General features: G+C 43.3%; 3 protein-coding genes across 16 annotated transcripts; 2 read left to right on the forward strand and 1 right to left on the reverse strand.

Moving 5' to 3' along the window:
- Positions 1–4,296: 4,296 nt before the first annotated feature.
- Positions 4,297–11,902, reverse strand: LOC102722922 (subtilisin-like protease SBT5.6). The gene is made up of 10 exons (XM_040525861.1): positions 11,731–11,902; positions 11,486–11,580; positions 11,212–11,309; positions 10,691–10,867; positions 10,403–10,514; positions 6,044–6,608; positions 5,819–5,919; positions 5,374–5,731; positions 5,078–5,291; positions 4,297–4,980 (listed from the first exon to the last, which is right to left on the reverse strand). The coding sequence occupies exons 1-10, from the start codon at positions 11,818–11,820 to the stop codon at positions 4,445–4,447; spliced, it is 2,346 nt and encodes a 781-aa protein (XP_040381795.1). The 5' UTR covers positions 11,821–11,902; the 3' UTR covers positions 4,297–4,444.
- A 1,631-nt stretch (positions 11,903–13,533) lies between these two features.
- On the forward strand, positions 13,534–19,615 carry LOC102722719. Of its 14 annotated transcripts, none has more exons than XR_005811067.1 (4): positions 13,534–14,050; positions 14,139–14,304; positions 16,502–16,645; positions 19,489–19,515. XR_005811067.1 is itself a non-coding variant. In XM_040520445.1 (3 exons), the coding sequence occupies exons 1-2, from the start codon at positions 13,547–13,549 to the stop codon at positions 14,301–14,303; spliced, it is 669 nt and encodes a 222-aa protein (XP_040376379.1). In that variant the 5' UTR covers positions 13,534–13,546; the 3' UTR covers position 14,304; positions 19,489–19,615. The 14 variants fall into 14 exon arrangements, 8 of the variants coding, with proteins under 8 accessions (XP_040376379.1, XP_040376372.1, XP_015693009.2 ...); XR_005811064.1 differs by lacking the exon at positions 19,489–19,515 and adding an exon at positions 18,342–18,697; XR_005811062.1 differs by lacking the exon at positions 19,489–19,515 and adding an exon at positions 18,369–18,697.
- A 3,707-nt stretch (positions 19,616–23,322) lies between these two features.
- Positions 23,323–25,515, forward strand: LOC102699366 (GDSL esterase/lipase At5g45670). Its single transcript, XM_006646221.3, has 3 exons — positions 23,323–23,763; positions 24,350–24,474; positions 24,607–25,515. The coding sequence occupies exons 1-3, from the start codon at positions 23,520–23,522 to the stop codon at positions 25,327–25,329; spliced, it is 1,092 nt and encodes a 363-aa protein (XP_006646284.2). The 5' UTR covers positions 23,323–23,519; the 3' UTR covers positions 25,330–25,515.
- The last annotated feature ends 82 nt before the right edge of the window (positions 25,516–25,597 follow it).

Genomic DNA, 25,597 nt, shown 5'->3' on the forward strand with positions numbered 1-25,597 from the left:
CGGCTTTGAGCTTTGACGGGGAAGGGAAGGAATAATTCCGCTGATGATCAGGCTGGAGAGAACGTTTAACTCGGCTCAAACCCAATGCCTTGCACTAATTCATGGGCAACTAATGCGAATTGTTTTGCTTTCCAAATCAAAACTAATGCAGAAACTATCGTATCCTTGTTGTTACTGAGAGGCGTGGCTAGCTAGCTTTCGGTACGGTTCATTTCAGACGACGCCCTATGGCTCGCTCTATCGTTTTGGTTGCACATCGGCGCAAGTTAACCGAATTGAACCGCGCGTGCTACCAAGATGCTTAATTAATTGATCGATCGATGTGCCTTTGTTGAGATCCCATGTGTTTGTCGTAACGCCACGAAAGCCAGTACACTCATGCTCCGTGATCGATGTTAGCTGAGGATTGGTTTAGTGGTCTGATCGATCGAAGTGTTTGGTTTCGTGATTACACGGTATCCCCACGTGTGTGCGTCTTGGGGGTGCATCAGTGCATGTGCACGTTATAACGATGCACTCATGCACACTGATTAGATGCAGACGCCTCGAAAGAAAGATTTGCCTGCGCGGTACTGCGTACGTATGCTATCGATGGAAAAGATGTCATGTTGTTATCAACCGCCAAAACCGTGGCCTAATTACTGGAAGAGGTTAGAGGAAGCTAGGTATACCTCGTTCGGAAATTGCACATGCCTATTCGATGTCAGCTGGCACGAGTGTTCTGTGCACGGTTTTCATGCCAAAGTTCACTTCACCGGCCGAAATGAGAGCTTTGCCCACTGTCGAAAAATATTTTTGCAAGGTTTCTTTATTTTTTTTTGCAAGCAGACAAAAATATTTGTCTGCAAAAATGAATTAGACTACCCCAGTTAAAGCTCATATGTGAAAATTGAATCCCTCTTCCACTCTTTCCTCGTTTTTTGCACCGGCCTCGATAGGAATGAATATAAGGATGGCAATTTTGTCCACAAGCACGGATATCCGCAGGTAGCTAGCTAACCCAATGGGTATGAGCTTAATGCTTTTCTCCTGAATACTTCTACCTTCGGATTTCACTTCTCGTTTTACAAGCCAAAACCGTGTGCCAATATGACAATTGTTGGCGCGATAGTCATGATAATCACATGAAAACCACACAAATTTGAATTCAAATTGTTTAAATATATTCCTCATGGTTTTGGGGTTAAACTGCGTGGTTGGGAACGATTATTGCACAATAGGTATTGATTATCATCGCGGTTGTGGTGAAAACGATAATCACAGTATTTGGGATTCACGGCATCGATAATCACAGTTTTGTGTGTAAACCACACGATATATATCACGATTATTGCAGTATATCACCATAAATTTTTGGGACTTTTCTTCCAAAATTTTGAATGCTCATGATATTTACTGAACCAAACCACAATTTATCTTTATTATGTTATGGCGGTATGGCCGATTATCGTGATATTGCAAACCATGGTATGTCTGTGACCTAAAAACCTAGTGGAGGTAGCCAGGTTTTATATTTCACTCATGGTTAACCTATGCTCGGTCCAATATACATGTAGAGGTTGATTTTGTCCTATCTCTCATGCATCTTTTTTTTATTGACCCATTGAAGTATTTAACTTTAATGAAATTATGATGCTTTGTGTTGGTGATAATTTGTGTTGCTCTTTTAAATTGTTGGTGATGATTTTACATTAACCGATTACGTTGATCTTTGTTAAATTGTTTGTCTATTGAGATATTACTCATGTGAATCCACTGGTACCCATTAGGTATGCATGAAGTTTTACATGCCAACCCTATCAGGCATGGATCGGGCAGACAAAGGCGGGTATTGAGTCGGCATGGATTTTCTCTACCTGTATCTGTCCCGATCCATTGTCATCCTAGACGGATCCACTACTACTAGGACAGGATCACTGATGATGACACTAGACTCGTGAGGGTTGGATCTAATGCTATCGGACTAGAAAGGGCTAGACCCGCTATCATTAGCATCTATATAAATCTAGTCAATGCTAGAAAATTTTATATTGTGAAATAAAATTAATAGTACCTTTGGATACTACGTACATAAAGGAACCAATATTTGACTTATAATATTAAATTTGGTATATCAAGGTATTTTATAAGAAGCACACAAAATTTAACTCATAAAAGACCGTGACCATGGAAGGAAACAAAAATCAACAGCTGAAATCATCATATTTGCATTACTAGGGGTGAAAACAGTCACGAAAATTCTTGATCTGCCATCTATCATTTCCAAAAATTACTGACCGAAGGAAATGGAAATGATTTGGCAGAAATGATAAATGAAAATGGTAAATAATACATAAATGGTAGTGAAAATGGTTTTTCTATTTACCAACCATTTAGTTAGTAAATGGTATTATTTTGGTAATTACCATTTATGAATACCAAAAAAATACCCTTTTTCATGAGGCCCGTGCGGAACCCAAAACCGAATTGCTCGCCTATGATGATGGGATGATGAAAACTTGAGGGATCTAATGGCAAGCCATATGTGGTTGTCAACCACCTAATGTTCAATGCAATGAGTAGTATTGTCTAGTGCATCTTATGTATTGCCCTATGTTACTAACTTTTTTATTTGTGTATTGATTAACTTATCTATCACTTAAATATCATTGAATTCTTGAACTTATTATTGATTTAATATGCATGTAGTTCGTTTTCTGATTGAATTTACTTGTTTGGAGTCTTCCGACCATTAGCGACATGCTTCCAATCGAATAATTCTATTTCCAATATATAGATATTTTTTATACCGTTTTCATTCTCTACTTACTATTTCTGATTCCGTTTTCGAGAAATAATATATATGAAATTAGCTTTCCTGTTTACCGATCGTTTCCATCCCATTACTACTTCTTGGATTACGAAGGTGGTTAAACTCTCATTGTTTAAATAAAAAGGTAAGCAACTGTTTGTTTATATTTTATATGCAGCCTAATTTAGTAAAATATTTCAGTGGCACGTCATATGTATAACGATAGCAACGGGTCTGTGTGTGACAAAAGCAACAGGTGCTAGCAGGTCAGCCAGGTTGCATACACAGCTAGAATGCTGCTTGTAGCATACCAAACACGCAACTTTCTAATTTGATTAGGACAAGAACCATTCCACTTCCACAGCTAGAAATACTAAGCCCGTAACGAACTTAACGTACATAAACTGGTTAAGTTAGGATGGAAACTAAACACACGTCGATGTCTCAGACTGAAAAGCAAAAGCAAAAGCGTCGTTTCACGTTGCTTGACTGGATGGGCCAATGTCAAGATTGTAAGCTACTGCACGGTAGGCTTATCCGTCAGGACATACGTGCATATATAGCTCGACGCACGGAGGTGCACGCTTTCTGCTGAAAATGCTACATTCAATTACCCTCTCTTGCATGTTAAGTTGCTATCCATTTCGTCGTCACAGTACTTTAGAACCCTATTCATGATTCAGACTGCATCAGACCAACCGATCAGTCTTCAGTACTGATGGCCATGCTCAACAGTTATTATATATCTCAGTTAGAACTCTTGCGGGAACGACTAAAAAGACCTAATCATGGGGCAATGCAGGGATCATGTATAATTCAGCCTGACGATCATTGTCCAGCAAACAACTTATTAGGGCAACTGTAATTTTGGATGAACATGGCAAATAGAACCTCTGTCAATGTCATTAACCCAAACGCGGCCTTGTGCCGCCGTGCATGCATCTGACGCTTGGCCGTCGTTTTCGAGTACTTTATGTAGACAGAACCAAGTTTACACCAACGCAGCCGCTGAATTTTCAGCGGTTTTTTACTCCGGAACGGACAACCTAGCAGGCGATCCGTACAGATGAACCCATCGAATATCCTGCGATCCCCTGTTCCGTAGCTACGAGTCCCGTGTCGACGGGATTCTACCGTGGCAGCGATTCAACGCGCACAGTGTCGTGCTGGCCTGAGCTACCGGCGTGGATCATACACCTGTAACGCTTGTGCAGTTTGGACGAGGGGAGAGGGCAAATGGCGGATTGGCGCTTAGCCTGTGGTACTCTGCACGCCACAGACACCGGCGAGGACGAGACGATATTAGTATTACTACACTGGCGTTTTGGATAAGGATATGGGTAGGGGTTGACATGAATGATTGATTGCAGCAACAACGAGGTAAATTGTTTCGAAATTTGGAGCGGATTAGTTTCACAAGGGTTTTGTTGTAATTGTAGGGCATGGAATTTTGCTCTGAAAATCTGAAATTTGCATGCAGACAGTCGAGGATTTCTATCCAAGAAGGAAGAATGTGTTTCAAGTGGTGATTGCTTTCTTTTTGCTGAATTTATCTGCCACAAGCATGGTTCCAGGCTTTCGGTTGCATTTCGCTTCTTTCAAGCGATGCATCGTGAGCAGTAAAGAGCAATCAATCTGTAACCCTAAGAATGGTCACGCGACAAGAACGGCAATAGGGCTCCTCACGACATGGACACCGTCGCTCCACGTATACGACCCCGCCACAAACTGCCCGTTTACGCGCCAACTGCCTCTCCCTTTGGGCTCGATCTTTATCCTGAACGACTTCTTCTCGCCGGTTCGCGTGAAGCTGAGATTCCTCGGCGACACCTTCACCGAGACGCCCATGGGCTCGACCACGGCGACGGTGTACCGGACGTTGCCCTGGCCGCCGACGTTGGTCACCGCCCGCTCCACGGTGACGGAGCCGTTGAGTCCGTGGATGGCCAGCGAGGGGTGGTTCAGCTGGTACGGCGGCGGCGGGGTCGCCGGGCAGGGCAGGGAGTGGTCGAGCTGCGCGCCGCCGCTGGCGCACGCGAAGAGGAGGTAGTCCTGGTACGACGCGTCGTAGACGAGGCCCGGGTCCAGCGCGTGCACGGGCCTGATGTGGCCCGACCCGTAGTCCATGGGCCCCGCGACCGTCCCGTCCGCGTCCATCATTGGGCCGCCCTCAGCGTTGCTCGTTGTGGCTGCGAATCGATACGTACGTACGTGCAGATCAGTTAACACGGGGTGACCGATGAACGGAAGTCGATTCGTTGTCAGGGGGTCAGGACGAGGCGTCACCGGTGGTCATGATGGCCGATCGGATGGCGGCGGAGCTCCAGTCAGGGTGGGCGGACTTGAGGAGGACGGCGGTGGCGGAGACGTGCGGGCACGACATGGACGTCCCCGACATGATGTTGTACTTGACGACGCGGTTGTCGCCGCCGAGCTTCGTCGGCGACGATGCCTCGCTCCACGCCGCCAGGATGTTCAGCCCCGGCGCCGTGACGTCCGGCTGCATGCATACATAGGCAGCATTATCTCGCAGACAATAGCTGCCGCCTTGCCGGATTCCTACACACGTTGCCGATATGTACCTTGAGAATGTTAGGCTCGTTGACGTTGGGGCCACGCGACGAGAACTGCGCCATCACCGGCGACGGCTTGACGTCCACGACGGTCCTCGAGGGATCCAGCACCGCTGTCGGGTTCGAGCTGGAGTTGATGTAGCCGAGGATGGCGTTGATGTCGACCGTGGAGACAGCGGTGCCCGGGAGCACGTGCGCGTCGACGGGGACCTCGCCTCCGAACGCCGGCGGGTTGCCGAGGATAATGGCCGCGCCGCCAGCTTGCTTCACCTCGAGGCCCTTCTCCACCCTCAGGCCAGTCCCCCTCAAGCACACGACGATCTTGCCCCGCACCTTCTCCGGCGCCAGCGATTTCGGCAGGCATTGGCTGCACCCGTACAAAACTGTGAGATCCCCCAGCGATTTCGGAAATGTGTGTTAGTTCAGTTGGTTTGTGAATTGTGAGTTGCTGTACTTTGAAACGTTAGCGGGAGTTCCAGGGACAACGGCGTTCGCTGCGTATACCAAAGGATACGCCTTGTTGCCCGGCAGCTGGTATGGCGTCACAGTTTGACCCTGACACACGTACGTACAAGGAAAAACACATGTCAGTCCAGTTGATTTACATATGAACAGATACAAACATCTTACGTTAATTAGGAGTAGCAGGGAAGGAAATTCGTAGCGTGGTGTTTATTACCATGATCACCATGCCGTTGCCGAGCTTGATGGGCGAGATGAAAGCGCGGTCGATGCTGCTCGCGGCGACCGTGAGCATCCACGGCGCGAGGTTCGACACGGTGGCCGGCTTGGGGCCGGAGTTGCCGCCGCTGCACACGAACACGACGCCGCGCATCGCGGCGTGCAGCGCGCCCACCGCTATGCCGTCGTCCGCGAACGCGAGCGGCTTCCCGGTGGACCCGATGGAGACGCTCATCACGTCGACGCCGTCGCCGACCGCGTCGTCGATGGCGGCGAGCATGTCGGCCTCGAAGCAGGTGTTCTCGATGTTCGGGTTGGGCCCCGGGATGGGCCAGCACACCTTGTAGACGGCGACGCGGGCCAGCGGCGCCCCGCCCGAGGCCGTCCCCGGCGCGAACCCGCCCAGCGCCGCCACGCCCGGCACCGTGCGGCCGGCGACGGTGGACGCCGTGTGCGTGCCGTGGCCGTCGTGGTCGCGCGGCGAGCGGTACGCGTTCGTGGTGTTCACCGCGCCGTACCTGGCCTCGTACGCCTTGACGTAGTACCTGGCGCCGATGATTTTCCTGCGTAATACGCGCGCGCGCGCATGCATGTTGGCGCCAATCAGAATCAATCAACCGACGTGACGTTTTACCGCGAAACCCGTCCCAAAATAAACCAATTTATGTGTTTTTTTTGAATTTTTTACTCTTCGTCTTATTTAAAAATTTTTTATGATTAATATTTTTATTGTTACTATATGATAAAACATGAATAGTACTTTACGTATGACTAATTTTTTAATAAATTTTTTAAATAAGATGATGGTCAAACGCTCGACCTAAAAATCCAGAAATCCTCTTTTCTTGGATACGGAACTATTATTATTATAATATAAAGACATGTTTGAAAGAAGGCTCCACGTTTGCTCTGGAGGCTAGAAATTACCACGTTAATCAGATAATAAAGAAAAAATATCAACCGCTAGATGGTAATAGGATTAGATTTCAACTTAGATTAACTTGGAGGAGAAGAAAGAGTCAGAATAGAAAACAATATAAAGAAGTCGGAATAGAAGATATATGGTATGCAATTTGTTTTGCTAATCTTACGGTGAAATTCTACCGAAATTTTGACGCAGTTCTCCATACCTTGGGGCTCGGGATTATATCCCAACAAAAATAGCTGGTACATATCACAATACCATCTAAAAAGTATCAATCTACCATCACGTGGATTCAGTAACGCTAAATCCAACAAATTATTGACATAACTACAAAGAAAACTAGCATCATATTCACTCAATCACTCTGGAAACTAGGAAAAAAGTCTCCACGTTGTCTCTAGAAATTCTGAAATTAATTAAAAAAAACTTAGAGAAAAAAAGAAAATATTTTTTAATCAGACAACTATATGAGAAAAAAGAAAGAGAAAAGAACGGGGCAGGTGTTAGCTGATGATCAAAAGAGAAGAACGGGGTGCGCCCCCGTTAAACAATTCCAAATTTTACCTCCAGGCCCATATAAGTATTTGTTAAGAGTTTATCTATAAATACAATTTAGAAACATCTAAAATTCTGGTTAATAAAAATCAGAGCAGAAATACAATTTTAGAATTAAGAAAAATAATAGAAAAGAGTCCATGTATAAATAAATATCAGATTAAATTTTTAAAATAATTGATATTGAGGGAATAGTTCATCTATAAATAAAATTTAGAAATATCTAAAATTCCGGTTAAAAAGAATCAGATTAGAAATGCAACTTAGGAATTAAAAATAAAGAAAAATAAAAAAGTCCATGTGTAAATGCAGTTTAGAAAAAAACAAATTTTGATTAAATTTTAAAATTAATTGATATTGATATAGAGTGGAGAGTCCATCTATAAATACAATATGTAAAGATCTAAAATTTCAGTTAAAAAGTGGGGAAAAAAGAGAAGGTCAATGTATAGATACAATTTAGAAATATCTAAAATTGAATTATAAGTTAAATATTACGTAGAAAAGAGTCTGTGTAAAAGTACAATTTAGAATAAAGGTAAGTGGGTTTCACATAAAAATATAATTTAAAAATTTTAAGTTCAAATCAACAATTAAAAAGTATTTTTTATCATGTTAAAAAATAACTATATATCTATAATATCGATGCTAGCCGCACAAATGCGCGGGCCACATACTAGTTATGTTTAGGGGTTGTTTAGTTTGCAAAAAAATTTTAAAAAACATCACATCAAAACTTTAAACACACATTTGAAGTATTAAACTTAGTCTAATTACAAAACAAATTTTAGATTCCGCCTGGAAACCGCGAGACGAATCTTTTGAGTCTAATTAATCTGTCATTAGCACGTGTTGGTTACTGTAGCACTTATGGCTAATCACGTCCTAATTAGATTCAAAAGATTCGTCCCACTATTTTCTCTGTAACTGTGTAATTAGTTTTAATGTTTATATATATTTAATGTTTTATTTAAATGTTTAAAGATTCAATGTGATGTTTTTTTTAAAAAAAAATTAGGAACTAAACAGCCCATTAAACGAAGTGCAAAACAGCGCATGAATCTTATGTCGACCTGCAGAGGCAGCGTCAGCAGAGCATAGCTCGTTGGTCTCGGAACATCTGACACTCTGACTGCCTGACAGGGATCTCGTTGGGGGGCTTGGGGCGCGTTGCGAGGAGGGTGTCACGGGGTCACCACCTACTACCGTGCCACCTCCACCTACTACCATGTACCGTGCAGTTGATGCTCTAGAGGAAAACCTACCCTGCCAAAGAGGTTTTGCGTACTCCATCTGTCTTTAAAAAAACGAATTTTCTGTTTCCATATTCAATATTCAATATTTGATAATCCGTTTTATTTAAAATATTTTAGAAAATTAAAAAAAAATTAGTCACATGTGAATTACTATTTATGATTTATCATCTATTAAAAAATATCAATCACAAAAAAAATTTAAATAAGACGTAGAGTTAAAAATTAAAGATAAAAATGAAAAAATTAGTTTATTTTTGGACAGAGGGGAGTATGCTAAGGTCACGTCTCGGTGCCGTCCCGTTGTTTGTCTCGTTCCGTTGCATGCATGGCGAGGAGTCAACTATCCTATCCTATCTGCAGTGACTCGAGAAGATGCCAAGCTAGAGTCTGGCTCCAGATTTCCCCACACTGGTAGTCGGGTTTACGTTTGGACGTGTACACTGGTTTATCTTCTTTTCCATATATCTTGAAATAGTAACCAGTAAGTTGTATCTGAGCAAAATTGTTTATGAAATAATATATATCACTCTATAAATATATATTTAAATTTGATTTCTACCAATTATAAGAAATTAAAAATATATAATTATAATTGTGTTTAATTTTTTATAGTTTATAGAAGTCAGAACTTAAATTTTGTGTGCTTATGTAGTGATATATCTTCTATTACTCTATTTTATTAAAAAAATTTATACTATTTAAGTAACATATCAAAAACGAACGGATATTTATCTGAGTGCTAAAAGTCCATATCCTAGGGACATGGGTTATTTTTGTGAACATAAATCATTACCAAATTTGTATTGAGTTGAATGACCAAAACTGATAAAGAGCCAGTTTAGGGAGCTTCTGGTAACTACAACCTCCCACATAATCTTTAGAAGTTAGAAGCTCTCCCAAATAGAAAAAGTCTACTTCACCCCTGAACTATCAGGGTTGGTCTACTTAACCCCCTAATATATGAAACTGGATATTCATCCCTGAAGTACAAAAACTAGATCAAATACCCCCTGAAGCGGTTTTGTAGGTGGTTTTGCCATGTAAGATGCTGACGTGGTAGCGCTATTGCTTGCATGGCACAAAGATTGACCCATTAAATCTAAGTTGAACCAAATGTTTCTTTTCACTAATTAATCAACAATCCAAAAAATTACATATTATCACTAATGTTTATCATTCTCAAGCCAGTTCACTTATGGAAAAAAAGTACTGAACTGGCTACCACCATGTCACTGCCCCTCCATAGTCTACATGGCCAAAACCACCATCATGTCATCATGTACTTAGCAAAACCACATATAAAATCATTCTAGAGGGTTATTTGATCTAGTTTTTATACTTTAGGGGGTGGAATATCCAGTTTCATACATTAAGGGGTTAAATAGACCAACACTGATAATTCAGGGAGTGAAATAGATTTTTTCCTCTTCAAATAGTATGCAACTTCTGAGAATGAGTTATAGAATCCAGAAAATAAACTAGAAAACAGAAGCCGAGAAACTCATATTTTCTAGACTTTGAGAAGCTTACTTTTGCACAGTTGCCTCGCAAAATATTAAGGTACCTAAACAGACCCAAAAACAAACAACATATATTTAGGATCGGACCAGAGTAGAGTTACCTGTTGCAGGACGAGGGAGAGAAAGAATCTCCTCCTTGGCACACCCCTTTCCACCGAGCCGGCACTGGCCCTAACCCTTCGTCGACGAAGCTCCTTGACTCCGGCCAAATCCCTGTCAAACACACACATATCAGTATTATCCACTGATAGACTCCGACATGTTCATAGAAAAGCTAGTGCAGGCATTAACACCCGGCGAGCGAAGGGTTTCGTGGTACCAGATTAGTTAACCTGATATTGACGAAACATGCATGGTTTACGGATAGACAGAGACGTCGGGCTACTCACCGGAGTCCAACACGCCGACGATGACATCCTCGCCGCCGGCTTTGGCGCCGGGCGGCAGCCGGCCGCTGCTGTCCGGGAATCGCACCCCTTCTTCCAAGCCCAGAAACTCCCAAGATCTCGTGGTGTGAGGGCTCCACATGCCCTGGCTCGGGAAAGTAGACACCACCTCTGTTCTTGCTGCATACACGGTAATCATACATGAGCCCAAGCAAGCACAAAGATACAATCACTTGCAGGCCACACATAATTGATTATTGCCGACCGCTGAATAAAACACAAAACACTCATTTGTACATTAGTACTACTAGTACATACACATATATATGGGGTGATTATTTTTTCATAAAAAAATCCAAACAATATATTTATAAATAAAAAATAATTTATAAATAAACTTTATATATGTGTTTCTAGTGATTTAAAAGTCAAAATCGAAAATAACCTCCGATGAAAAGATACAAAAGCGAAAAGATACATTTAAATTGTTCTATCGTGTCACCGTGCATGCGGCATCTACGTACCTGACAGCTCTGTGGCCTCTTCCTCGGAGAGAAGAGCCGCGAAGCCATTCAGGCTGTGCTTGTAGCTGTACAATAGCGACGCCCGTGCCTCCTCCTCACTGTTGATGGACAGAGAGCGTGTTGCATGATTAGTTACGGGAGGCTTACGGTTTAATCGAAGCGAGTGATCTAATCCATCAATCTCACATCAGACAGCTGATGGAGCTACAGAAGAAGCGCATCATTAGATGCCAATGATGGTTTTGTACAATCGGCTAATTGCATCATTGTTTACCTGCCCTTGACGGAGAGGAGGAGGCCATGGTGGCCGGCGAGGATTTCTTCCTCTCCCTTGTCTCCGGCGTGCTCGCCCAGGTACACCACGTACACCTATTGGCAATGGCGAGATGCAGGAGTTCAATTACTGAGTCCCTCCTCGAGCAAACCAGTGCATGGAAAGTATACGTAGGAGGAAACCACAGCACCATTATGGCATGTAATCTCCTGCCGATTAGTAGGAGAAATGAGGCTCATGATTACCTGGCGTGCTTTGGTGGAGGCAGAGGCTGTGGAGAAGGAAGAGAGGACGACGAGCAAGAGAAGGATGGACATGGCCATTGCTCCTCTCATCGTCTTCGTCTGAAGACGCCCGTATCCTGCTCTCTGTAGTTTGACTCTTGCTAGGCTGTTTAGGACTTCAGGTGTTTATATACAACAACGCAAGTGCTGCCGATTGGTGATGGGTACTATATACAGACAAGATGTATACCTATATAGGACAGGGGGGCAGATAAAATCAGAGATTGACGGGAATCTGAATGACTGATCCTCCGAGCCTGACATATTACGAGTATCTTTCATTTTCTAAACCCTTTTCACTTGCATTTTCTAGTGCTCCTTGTCCCTCCTTCCCTGCAACTTGAAGTAGTGGTGACTAGACTTGGAAAATCGCTGGACTGGATTGGACCATGCACACACCACTGCAGTGCTCCGACGCTGCAATGCACGCATGTTTTCCGCACCCACTTCGCGATGCGAGTGCGAACGAATACTGCAGCCGTGCAACGATTGGTTGTATCGGCCGTATCGGAATACGATGGCTCGGGGCCGAGCACGTAGGCCTCATCTATTGCACATACTCCTCTCTGGGCGTCCACATCACCCTTTTGTCCGGCGTCGAGGCACGCTCGCAGAGATGCCATCCGAGAGGGAGACGATTGGTTTTGGCTTGATCGCTAGTTGGATGGATACGTGGAAACCGACCGGTTCGTCGAAACTAGAATGTCTCATTCTATGAGCCATACTGCCATGCGTGTAAGTATGATTGACCCAAGAAGAAGGTTGTGTATTTGGACATTGTTCAATGGCTACAAGCATGGATGTAGGATGATATGGCTGCTGGTCCCTCGTCATCGTCAAATCTAGATGAAATTGTGCAGAATCTAAGAGGTGCCAATCTAACGTAATCACGTCTTACTCAAACTCCTACTTGCAACACATACGCTCCGTGCAATCCTTTTCAAATTCAAACTGTATAAAACGCTCCGTGCAATCCTTTTCAATCCTGAACTTTATAAACAGACAGCATACATCGTGAAACTGTTACTTGAGAGTCGAGAGACTCAAGACCGTAGCGGCCTTGGTTCCATTGTAATGTTCTTAGAAAGGGTTCCTTTTTGGTTTCTCTATATGGTCAGTATTATACTCCCTCCATATTTTTTGTATGACACCGTTGACTTTTAGAATCACATTTGACTAGTCGTCTTATTCAAAATTTATATCCAAATATGCAAAATTATAATACATAATTAAAGTTTCTATAATAATAAATCATATTATAACAAAATAATTAATAATTATATAATTTTTTTGAATAAAACAAATGGTTAAACGTGGATCTAAAAGCCAACGGTGTCATATAAAAAAATATGGAGGGAGTACTACTAGTGAATTAATCTAAGTAAGTGATTAGAAGAGTATTTTACTACTTTTTTAACTAATTGATTAGTAGTATTTTGTAATTAGATTTTTTTTGCAAACAAAAAGATAATATGTATGTGAGTTTTGGCCGTCTAGCAGAACTCAGAAGAGAAGATCGCTTGGTCCGTGTGTGCATCCGTGCATCGGTGACGGTGAGGCCGTGATCTGCGGCCTTCTGTATCAATATGCATTTTGTTATGGGCTGAGCCTTAATGGGTTAGAAAGCCTAACATGCCGTTCTTCTAATCCGCTATACCAGCGTGAGAAGGCCCCCATAAAATATCTTGGGCCGGTAGCCTAATTGTCTGCTACACGTTCTGCAATTCTTTTCTCCAGCCCAAATTACCTCCGTGTCGACCTCGCTTCCACTCCACCGATGACCCTAGCAGGAGGAGCCCCTCGCCGCCGGCGAGCTACACGCTCGCGTCTCCCGGCCCCTCTCCTCCTCGCCGCCCTCCTTCTCGTCGTCTCCTCGAAGCCCCCTCGTGCTTCTGCGCTCCGCGTCCCGCTGCGCCAGGTCGCCACCTTCCTCAACCTCTCCAACTCCCTCCTCACCCGCGTCGCCGCCGCTCGCGCGGCCCGTGGCGACGACATTGCGGCATCCCGCGCACGCAGGATCGCCTCTCATCTCTCCCTCTTTTCCTCCCGCGGCGCGTGGGCCCTCTCCTGGGACTACCTCCGCCACTACGCCTTCTCATCGGCAGCCGGGTGCGGCCTCTCCTGCGCCACCTCCGCCGCGCGCCTTCTCGCTGCTGCGGCGGAGGTATCGCGTCTACATTCCGCCACCGACGCCGCCCAGTGGCTGCGCCGCAACTACGGGGACGTCCGGGACGCGGGCGGGCAGCTCCTCAACGGTCTCCTCGTTGCCTTCTCCGAGCAGGTAGATTATAGATGACATAGTACTCATGACTTCCAAATTGCAGCTATGTTTAGTACTTCAGTTCATGGATATCTGTTTTGGGGTTTAGGGGCCTTTACGAGAGGTGGTGATGGATGTGAAGTGGGAGGTGGAGGAAGGGGAGCTGCTGAAGGATTGCCTTGAGGTGGGAGCGAAGGACTTGGAAGGGTTGCTTGTCATTGCCAAAGATCTGATATTTGGGGCTTCAAGGACTTCACGCCATAACGAACTTTGAGGTTGGTATTCCGAGGACTTGCTGTGCCCATGTTTTCTTTACAGCTGATGCAAGTAAACCTTCTTATGTTCAGTTTAGAATTAACATTTCTATCTGTGTCATATTGTACTTGATTTTTCTTACCTGAGAAAAATGCTGTGTAAGGAAGTGCATAGTTGCAATATATCTTCTACTCCTATTTGTCAATGAATCATAACCATTGCGGAGTGTTCATTATCGATACACACCTTCTGATGCGTAGTGAATGATAAGTTGATAACCACTGCAAAGTGTTAATTATGGATACACAGCTTCTAGTGGTTAGTAAATACTGAATGCTCAATGGTACTGATCATTCATGTCTGATCGGATTTAGTGTTGACTTCGTATGTAACTCATACTCATTTTTCTACTAGTAACATGCCCCTGCACTGCAAGGGACTGTATGACTGAGGATGAGCTGCACGAGCTCATAGGGTAAAGGGGAGCAGTTTTTTTTTAACCAACACATGATTTTTTTTCCTGGTTTTTTCTGGGAGGTGGCGGTCACGCTTCATGCAACGTGGGGAGGTGCAGACGGACGACTCTACTTTTAAGTTGTAGAGATATAAATGCATAAATTCAGGGCGAAATTGTGCATCTTACATCCATATGCCACGGTTGACTCTACCAGCATAGCAGAGTGTATGAAACAAATAATGTTATGTAAACTTCACATCTAGATAGCACAACATATAAGGTGACAGATATTCTTCATTTAACAAATTCCTGATGGAGCAATGATTGCTTGTTAATTAAATTAAGGGAGAGATGGTAAAGTAAATAACTAGGCTATTTCTGGTCAATCATGCACATCAACATGGATTAAACTATGTGTTTGCCTAATAATATGAAAATTCAACTATACATAACCCATGGCCATGCACATGGCGCACCTCAACCTGTGCTGCAACCCGTACATCTTTCCATGCCTTCGGAGACTCTCTGGTCTGGTGTGTTTTTTGACTAAGTTTTAATACTCGTGGCAATTTAAATTTGAGTTATAGGAGCAAGATAAGTTAAGTGTCCTAAATCATGTAATGCTATGTAATTTCTTTAGGCCCAATATGAATACTTTTTTTCTCAGAGAAAAGGAGAATTCCATTACGGTTTTTCACATATTCAGTTAAAACAAAAAAAAGAGCGCGAGCACAATCTTGACATGCATTTTGCCTCTGTTTTGTTATGAGTGTAAACACCGTTAAGAGGACTTAATGGAATGGGGGCAAGCACAAGCTTTAGTTCAAAAGAGGAAAAATCATACAGTTGGAAAAGGAGAAAAAACAATAACGAAGTTGAAACAGGATAATAACGCAATTTCCCCGAAGTAGAAAGTATAGAAGTTCATTATGTCCGCCACCAGTTAAGAATGCTTCTGATTCAGCAGTTCTTCTTGCCAACACATTTGATGCCTCTCCATTTCGGTGATCCTGACAATTTGTAGATTGAGCACTTACGCTTGTTAGGTGTATATGTATTCGTAGTCTTATAGACTCACCTTGTACGTGTATATATTCGGGTCTAGTGCCCTCATATTGAATACAAGTGCTATTCATCACATGGTATCAGAGCGCTATCTTAATATCTTATGGTCTTCAAAAGAATATCATTTACAAATATAATACCCTACATTTTAGTGATACCGCAACTTTAACTATGATAAACTTTAACTACAGAATTGATGCTTACATTTTAGGGTTCTTCATGCAGCAATATGCAGCCAAGAAGTACATTATGGAATTAGCCACTGTTAATATGATCTAGGGTGCTTCACCCACAAGAAATTGCTATATAAGGATTATGACCTGCTCTCCAGCATAAGCCCCTGATATCGGTTTGCTGAGCAGCGTAGATTTATTTATTTATCCTCCTTAACACAGTTTGTTCCTGACTATGGCCTCCTTTGTAATGATGGAATTTTAGGAATTGAATTAACTCCTTTGAAAATCCTGTAAAATTCCTGAGTTCCAAAGGAGCAGTAACATTATTTTAATCCTTTAAACCATGAAGGCTCTTGTACTCTTTGTTTCAAATATGGATCTCTTATAGTCTTATGCCTTCCAAATGGTGGATCTAGTACAACTTGTATTCATTCTGAATAACATCATTCTTTATATTTTGAAAAAATATATAATAAAACAATATACTTGCTGTGGTGTTGCCACTATTTGCACGTACAGGTCCAAACAAGGAACCTGTGATAAATATCAAACTTTGGAAGGAAACCCTGAAGTGACGTTTCTTTTCAGCCTGGGTCAAGCCAGTAGAGTACCTGTACTCCTAATCATCTTTCAAGAAATCCTCTTCCACCTTGACCTGGTCAGGTAAAGCAGTTGATCTTATATTGAAAATGATTAGATTGTACCTTACCACAATTAACACTTAATGTACATAAATTTGAAATCCAAAAATGCTGAGATATTCTGCATGCCAAACCTTGTGGATTTTAAACCAGAGTAAAGTGCATATCAAATTGTCTGTAAACAATATTTCGATATAACCGTGAAGCACAGTCCACTATATAAGCACATGCAGGGTTCACTGGTTTTCAGCTTAAGGATAACACTACAATGGGAAAAAAAATTTGTAGCAACAGACCTCCAAGATAGCGGTTGGCTAATGTCGTCTCGAGACATTTGATAATATGTTATACTTATGATGCGAGTAGCATAAAATTTGCCATTCTGGCCCACATCCAGTAACTCGGATGGCCCCGCATGTTAGGGAGAGAGGGAATGCAATCTGTTTGTCTCAACCATGCTTGCGAAAATAGAAAAAAATAATTCCAAAGAGAACATGGCCGTGTAGCTTTGCTAAAGCACATTTTTACATTTGCTATAGAGATGCCATTAATTTTCAGCTTCTTCATTGTTTGCTGAAATATCGTTTTGTTAATTGGTGCTCTCTGTCCTGCTCCTCCTTGATACTTTATGTATAGCTTGAATGTGGCTAGTTTGGCATATTATTATTGGTTAAGACTGTTGACCACTCCCATGTACTTAAATGCTGCCTTTTGAGCAGTTCTAGCATGCTTCAGTTCTCCTACTATCCTACATTGTGTCACTTTCCCAGTAAGCTGTGCAAAATTAATGAGCTAGGACTTATTTTTGCTTGTATTTAGGGCCGATTTGCCTTGAGATTCCTCTTCCATCTGTTCCTAATAGCTTGGTGATCAGTATATTAACTCTGCAGGTCGTGCAATCTAAATTACCTGTTTACATTTTGTCTAATCTTACAGTTAGAGTTCCTGAAAATTTACAAGCAGGCTCATAGTCAACTAGATAGTTCCAAGACTTCACTGTTGGATATAGATATTTTGAACCGAGCATTATTTAATTAGCATCGCTCTCCATCTGATCCCAGTTTTTGCTGGTAATGCAGTTGAGTGAAACTTAAATGTGCTCCTTGTACAGCTCAGAACGGCTCCAAACTTTGTTAGTCTATAATAAAGTAACATAAATTTTAAATCCTGATAATTACTGTATTGCACAATTGATGCTCTGTTGTTACCTTATTTTCATTTTCTTTTATCATGTCCTTGATTTCTTGTGTTAGAATGTCTTGGTGGCAGTAGCCACAAGTTTAGCTAAAACTTTGATGAAGTTTGGAACTAGTACGGTGGCCCGCGCATATTGCGCAGCGAGCATTATTATAAATTATAGTTATATAGGGTCTCTTATCTTCATAATAATCATTTTCAATTGTTAATTATATTTTTACGTGGAACCACATTTACCTATATTCTAAACTATACTTGTACATAAATTCTTTTCTATATAAACTATACTTCTAAATTGTATTTATATATTGACATTTCTCTTAATTTTTCCTAATTTTTAATTGAATTTTTAGATTTGGAATTTATAGATGGACTTTTTCCCCAATATCAATTATTTTAAAATTTTAATCAAGATTTGATTTTTTTTCTAAACTGTATTTACGTATGGACTCTTTTTATTTTTCTTTATTTTAATTCTTAAATTGTATTTCTAATATGGTTCTTTTTAACCGGAATTTTAGATGCTTCTAAATTATATTTATGGATAGACTCTGATAGCAGTAATTCAACCAAGAGGATGCGTGCACAAATTCCATCAGATGAGATAAACGTATTGATATATGGAATACCACCAACGAAGAGTTTGGAGGACCAGGAGCCAGGAGGAATAGGCACGTGCACTCGAGGGATGGAGCAGCTTCACCAACGGAATCGCCGCGTTCTTTTCTCTTTTATTTTTTTCTAATAGTTGTCCGATTAAAAAAATATATCTTTTTTTCTTCTATTTTCCTTCGATTAATCTAAGAATTTCTATGTCGTGGGAGACAACGTGAAGGCTTCTTTTTCTATTACTTTATATATATAATAGATAGATGGATTTGGGTCTTTGCTGGTCTGAGGCCCTGTTTAGTTACCAATTTTTTTTCTAAAAACATCACATCGAATCTTTGGACATCTAAATAAAACATAAATATACATGATCATTAAAACTAATTCCTAGTTATAAGGGAAATCGTGAGACGAATCTTTTAAGCCTAATTAGTACATGATTAATCATAAGTTCTACGGTAATCAATATGTGTTAATAATGGATTAATTAGACTCAAAAGATTCGTCTCGTGGTTTTTAGGTGGAATCTAAAATTTGTTTTGTAATTAGACTACGTTTAATACTTCAAATATGTGACCGTACGTGTCGATGTGACTTCTCCCCCAAAAAATTTTGAAAACTAAACGGGGCTTGAATGGTTAACATTAGATTATGTACAAAATTCAGGCTGAGCCAAGTTATGTTAGTGACAAACAACTTCCGACCCCGTTGTAAGCGTGCAAAAGAGGTCAATTGAAAGTTTAACCACTGGAAATGCTACTATCTCCTGTCTTAGCAGTTGGTTGAGTTGGAATTAGTGGTTTGGGCGGGGCTTCATGCACTGTAAGCGGTTACTTCGTTGCTGCAATGTGACCGTTTATTAGATCCCTCCGGATTATTCTATATATTTCGGGGTATGCAACTCAGTGTTTGTTCTACGTGAAAGTTCGCAATGATGTTTGGCTGCTTGCCATAGATTTCATTCATGCGTTTACATTTGAAACTGCTCTAGATTGAGTGCAGATATTTCAAACAATAAGGCTTTCTCAATAGGCAGCTAAGCACTTTGATATCCATCAGGTAACTAATACACCGAGGAAAAAAATTGCTAGCGGGAGCAATAATGGATGGGTTGCTTCGCCATCATGCTGATAGTGTTCATTACGCTAGTTCTTAGCGCTTCAAGCTGTCTAGTACTTGAATGCTGGGATGTGGCAATACGATCAGAGGAATTAAGGCAGAAAAGCACCTAACCATGTTAGTATGTCTCATGCATTTGTTCATTAATGCAGCTTGATCCGGCGTTAAAAACGGCTTGATCGGGCTGCTGTGTTCTGTCATCATCCCTAAGCAGGGCGTTCGACACCAGATCTTCACCTATATTTGAGGCTAAGTTGCTCACCAACTTGTGTTTATTGCTAGATTCGATCCCTTTTAGGCATGCTACCCAATCAAACGAAGCCCTCCCTACTGTTCGGAATATAATGCTGTGCTAACAAAGCCCGAGCAAAGCCAGGCAGCTTGCTATGAATTGCTCATGACATGGAGCTAGACTTGTAAATGCGGAATAGAACGCTAGCTGGATCCAATGTTTTCTGCCTTTTTCTTGTTGAAGCTGGACTGGAGCCTGGACGATCCCTCGTTCTTAATGAAAAAATGGCCCGGAGTTAGGATCTGATTGAAGACGGTGACCACATGAACCATGTTTGCACAATAGCTCAGCAAATACAGCAACTTTCCATTATCGAAGTTAACTAGTAAAAGCTAATGACCCCAGATTCCTTAATCTGGCACAGTGCGCTTGCGGGGATCGATCATATACATAAATGCTACTGCCTCTCCATATTTTATTTTAGTACTTATTAATTTTTTTGTTGATTTTTCGTTATATGTTTAACTATTTATTTTATTTTAAAACATACAAATGTATTTAACAACAAAGTAAATCATAACTATATAAACTTTTTGAATCCGATAAATGGTTAAACATCTAAAAAAGTTAACGCTGCTATTTATTAAAATAAAGAGGAAGGACGTTGCACGGCACGGATACGGTGATACTGTGACAGGATAATACAAAAAACTAGGGATTTGAAAGAGTATAAAAGAGATGGCTTTTCAATTTTATCAACAAGACAATAACGTATTCCGTCCATCCCAAAACCAAGAGTAAATATTACTACCTCCGTTTCAAATTTAAGACTTTTTAACCTTGTCTAAATTCATCAATTGATGAATGTATGTAATATATATATATATATATATAGACGTTAGTATTCATATGAATCTAAATAAAGTTAGAAAGTGTCTTGTACTGTGAAACGGAGGGAGTAACTTTTCTTGGAGATGCTCTTAATCACCGTAGAAAGAGTAGGTCGAGGATACTTAATCTCTCCGGTCTATCACCCTAATCTTTTTGCTTTTGTTTATGATTATAAGCCAAAATTTAAATTTATAAGATTTAGGGGTTTTATTAACATCGTTTATTTTTTTTCCTTAGCATGAATATAAAAGTTTTATTCATAAATATTTTTTATTTGTAAATATGTTGTTTGGTATTTTCCCTAAAAGAGTCAAACATTCATCACCCCCAACTCTAGTTGCAACCTTCTACTCCCTCCACATCCATGACCATGCTAACTTTGCATCGTTAGGGGCGGAGCTACGAGGAATGTCAGATATCATGTGGATTTTAGAAGTTAACATATGTATATACGTGTATTTCAAAAAAAAAACCTCACCTAAATACATTAGAGTGAGCAGCACCATGCGGCATAAAATGAATTTACCAAGCTGTATATGATAATTTTGGGCGGATATACCCTTAGTTGAAATTTTATATCCGCCGCCTCCAGAACTGAAATGCTAATTTTAACCAGAAAAGAGTCTCTGCCTGGCTCGTACGCTGCACGTACGCTGTGGTACGAGTTCCATCAGTATGCATGCAATCGATGATGCGAATGAGTTAAGCAGTAGAAGCGCGTTGCCGGTGAGAGTAAAGCACCGCCGTGGTAGGTCAGGTTGCTGACCCCGGCCGCCATCTATCCATCCGTGAAGTCACTCTAGAATGCTACTACTAACTTCGTAGCTAGGAGCACTCAGCTAGATCTCCTGTCCCTGAATGCATGGCACGCATGTGCGCCATGAGTAGTGGCCTTGAGCGGCGCAGAAATGGAGGCCAGCTCGGCTCTCAGCAACGCTGCTGGCTGTGGCTGCTTTGCGAAGGCACAAGCAGGGGAAAATGATTTAGGGGGTTGCTGTACACTGTACCGTCGGCGCTGCTGGCACTTGAAGGCGGTCACGGCCCCTCCTCCTACCGCCATTAATGGAGCTGCCCAGCTCCATGTAAATGTATACTACTACTACTCTCCTCCTCCATGCTGCCGTCTGCTCCATCTTCTTCCAAATTCCTTTGTTTTTTTAATTAACATTACTACGGTTTGTTTGGGAGGAGGAGGAGGAGGAGAGAGCAGGGCAGCTGCAATGCTGCCTTATCTCACGGGTGATCTAGCTGGTCAAGGTGCATTTAGCAGCTGCTGGTAGCAGTTATCGGGTAGTGAGTAGTGACGAGCAAAGATGTCCCACCACACTGGCAGTAATAACTGCAATGATAGATTTGGCGTTTGGTTAAGATTATTGATCTTCTTGTTCCGGCAGCGTAGTGTATAAAGGTTATCTTTGAAATTTTCAACACTACTGTATAGCTTTCAACTACTTGTCCAGAAACTTTCATAAGTTATGGAGTAGCATGTGGCGAAATTGGATGGGATTATTTGGCGAAAAGGCTTAGGGGTGTTTGTTTGGTTTTTTTGGGTAAAAAGTCAAACAATATATTTATAAACGAATAATGATTTATAAATAATAATTTTATATCTAAATACTAAGAATGAAAAATAAACTTCGGTAAAAAAACCTAAATTTAACTCTAAATTTAAAATTGAAAATTCAAATTTTAGCTTATAAGTATAAGCAAAAGCCAAAAGTTAGGGAGATAGCCATGTTCGGAAGAGTTAAAATATCATACAGACACCAAATGTTTCGCGTTTGCAGGCATGGCGAAATTGCAGGCTTTCTCAACGGTGGCAAGAAATAAACGACATATTTATGCGCACACTTGCTCGCAAGTAGCGAGCTCTTCCTTTGTTTGTTTCTTAATTTTCGCCTGTGACGAAGAAAATAATGCTTGTGGTGGCCACAGTTAAAGCACAGTATGGGTTAAGCAGAGTGACCAAATCACACACTGCTACGAGTAGTACTCGCAGTTACTAATGTATCTACGTACAGACAGACAGACCACGCCAAGACAGAGAACGGGACATGTCTCAACCACACGCGCGCAAATACCGCACTGATGATCGAATCAACTGCAACCCCACAACACAACTGTTACTGCAACTCCACTCCGCATGCACACGGTACAGTACGCACCGAATCTCACGCAGCAGTAACTGGATTTGACTCTCGTTCGTGCGTGCACGCAGCGCAGCGATAACAAAATGCGCTTCTTTCACTGCGTCGTTGGCCGCGGGCGGAGAGCGGCCGAAATAAATGAAGTGGGATCAGATCCACCGGGGCCGTCTGGTTAATTTTTAGCCGCAGATGCCTTGCGACACCAGTGGACACCGACGAAGCTTCACTGCAGATCACTTGTTATCTCACTGGTCGACGTACAGGACTACAGATAGGTAAACTTCTGCTTGACCGCGCCATGCGTGCATGTCGTCGTGATGTTTAACCAAGCAAGAGGACACACGGCCATGCATGCACGTTACTGCAATTCAATGCACGGTCCAAAAGGAAAAGAAATAAAAATTAGGCCCTTTTTAACTCACAGGACACTACTGCGTACTACTCGTACAGTCGTACTAGCTGGAGCAGTGCAGAGTGCAGACTTATTACAGTTTACCGGTAGCTAGCCACCAATGCATGCAAGTGTGCAGAATTGTTATGCGGCCCCTGCGAGTTAGGCGCCGGTTAGCCAGCAGTCCTGCACCTATATAAAGTCCTGTGTGACTCGTGCTCCTCAGGGTTATTCGTGTGATCTTGCCAGGCCACCATCACCCTCCTTCTTCCTCGGCCGTGTGGTCAGCTAGCTAGGTGGAGCGGTAGCAATGGAGCTGGGGAGGTTGCTGGTGGTGGTGGTGGCGGCGGTGGTGAGCTCGGCGCTGGTGATGGTGGCGAGGAGCGACCCGCAGGCGCCGTGCTACTTCATCTTCGGTGACTCGCTCGTGGACAACGGCAACAACAACTACATCGTGTCGCTGGCGCGCGCCAACTACCCGCCCTACGGCATCGACTTCGCCGGCGGCCCGTCCGGCAGGTTCACCAACGGCCTCACCACCGTCGACGTCATCGGTAAGACCCCCCAACATTCTTGCTCTGCCGCGCCGCCGGCCGCCACCGCAGCAGCAGCTAACGTACAAAATGTAGCCCTGCATGGAGATCTAGCTAGCTCCCCATTTCCAGCCTTCCAGGGCTGGGCTATAGTAGCCTGTTGACGATGGTTTTATAGCCGTCATGGGCGATGCATGCTGAGCTCGTTGAGCGATCGATGATCAGGTGGCATCTCTATCTATTGGAGAAGAAACTTCGGGACAAATGCTAGTTAATGGGGGAAATGGTAGCTTGTGGCTGGCCTGTGGTAGGCTTGCCCGTGTACGTACACAGCAGTGTGGTACAGTTCGGTGATCGTTGCACGGAAATTAATGGGGCCAGGCCTGTACATAGATCCATGTATTCATCGTTCCATAGTCGTCGTTACGCGTAGGTCTACATGTGGAAGTTGCATGGCACGTACGTGCCAGGGCATGATTAATTCCTACTGCCAAAAACTTTTCGCACGATCAGATCAGATGTGGAGCCATGTGTTAGTACGTGCATTAGTGCACTAGCTACTCGATCGTTTCTCTAATTTTGTGCTATGGTTTTCCGAATGGCGCAGCTCAACTCCTGGGCTTCGACAACTTCATCCCGCCCTACGCCGCCACGAGCGGTGACCAGATCCTCAACGGCGCCAACTTCGCCTCCGCCGCCGCCGGGATCCGTGCCGAGACAGGCCAGCAGCTGGTACGTAGTACGAGTAAAGTACTAGCGCAATTACTCAGGTGACCGTCCGCGCGTGCTCGCTGGCACGAGTTGGTGGAGTAGCAGGCTAGCAGCTAAGCTAACCAAGCGTGATCTGCGTGCTTGGAAATGCAGGGAGGCCGGATCCCGTTCGCCGGCCAAGTGCAGAACTACCAGACGGCGGTGCAGACGCTGATCAGCATCCTGGGAGACCAGGACACGGCGTCGGACCACCTGAGCAAGTGCATCTTCAGCGTCGGCATGGGCAGCAACGACTACCTCAACAACTACTTCATGCCGGCGTTCTACAACACCGGCAGCCAGTACACACCGGAGCAGTTCGCCGACACGCTCATCGCCGACTACCGCCGCTACGTGGAGGTGCTGTACAACTACGGCGCGCGGAAGGTGGTCATGATCGGCGTCGGGCAGGTCGGGTGCAGCCCCAACGAGCTGGCCCGCTACAGCGACGACGGCAACACCTGCGTCGACCGCATCGACTCCGCCATCCAGATCTTCAACCAGCGGCTCGTCGGCCTCGTCGACGAGATGAACGCCCTCCCGGGAGCCCACTTCACCTTCATCAACGCCTACAACATCTTCAGCGACATCCTCGCCAACGCCGCCTCCCTCGGCTTCACGGTGACCAACGCCGGGTGCTGCGGCGTCGGGAGGAACAACGGGCAGGTGACGTGCCTGCCGTACGAGGCGCCCTGCAGCAACAGGGACCAGCACATCTTCTGGGACGCGTTCCACCCGTCGGAGGCGGCCAACATCATCGTCGGCCGGCGATCCTACCGCGCCGAGTCGCGCAACGACGCCTACCCGATGGACATCAGTACGCTCGCCTCCATCTGATCGATGGATCGATCGGTAGCTGCTCGGCCCAGTACATACGCATGCAACCACATCCACAATATCTTCCGCCCATAAGCTAGGGTGCAACGCTTTTTTTTTTTTGCGATGATTAATTATTACTTCGACTTGTACTGGATAGGAAATAATTGTTTCCACAAGGATTGGTGTCTTCCTAGTCGTTTTCAACCTACTGCGTGCCTGGGATCTTGACGGTGAAAGAGAACTGGGCGTTCAGCTCTTCAGTTTCTAGATGTGTTCAGTGTTGGAG

Source organism: Oryza brachyantha, chromosome 1, assembly GCF_000231095.2.
Source record: "Oryza brachyantha chromosome 1, ObraRS2, whole genome shotgun sequence".
Classification (NCBI taxonomy): Eukaryota; Viridiplantae; Streptophyta; class Magnoliopsida; order Poales; family Poaceae; genus Oryza; species Oryza brachyantha.

Bases quoted from the DNA above. Each gene is read 5' to 3' on its own strand.
- LOC102722719 (XM_040520445.1), top strand. From the start codon at position 13,547: ATGACCCTAGCAGGAGGAGCCCCTCGCCGCCGGCGAGCTACACGCTCG. The intron at 14,051-14,138 runs GTAGATTATAGA...TTTGGGGTTTAG, and splicing joins TCGTTGCCTTCTCCGAGCAG to GGGCCTTTACGAGAGGTGGT.
- LOC102699366 (XM_006646221.3), top strand. From the start codon at position 23,520: ATGGAGCTGGGGAGGTTGCTGGTGGTGGTGGTGGCGGCGGTGGTGAGC. The intron at 23,764-24,349 runs GTAAGACCCCCC...CGAATGGCGCAG, and splicing joins CACCACCGTCGACGTCATCG to CTCAACTCCTGGGCTTCGAC. The intron at 24,475-24,606 runs GTACGTAGTACG...TTGGAAATGCAG, and splicing joins CCGAGACAGGCCAGCAGCTG to GGAGGCCGGATCCCGTTCGC.
- LOC102722922 (XM_040525861.1), bottom strand. From the start codon at position 11,820: ATGAGAGGAGCAATGGCCATGTCCATCCTTCTCTTGCTCGTCGTCCTC. The intron at 10,515-10,690 runs GTGAGTAGCCCG...TGTGTTTGACAG, and splicing joins CGTCGGCGTGTTGGACTCCG to GGATTTGGCCGGAGTCAAGG. The intron at 4,981-5,077 runs GTGACGCCTCGT...ATCGATTCGCAG, and splicing joins ATCGGCCATCATGACCACCG to CCACAACGAGCAACGCTGAG.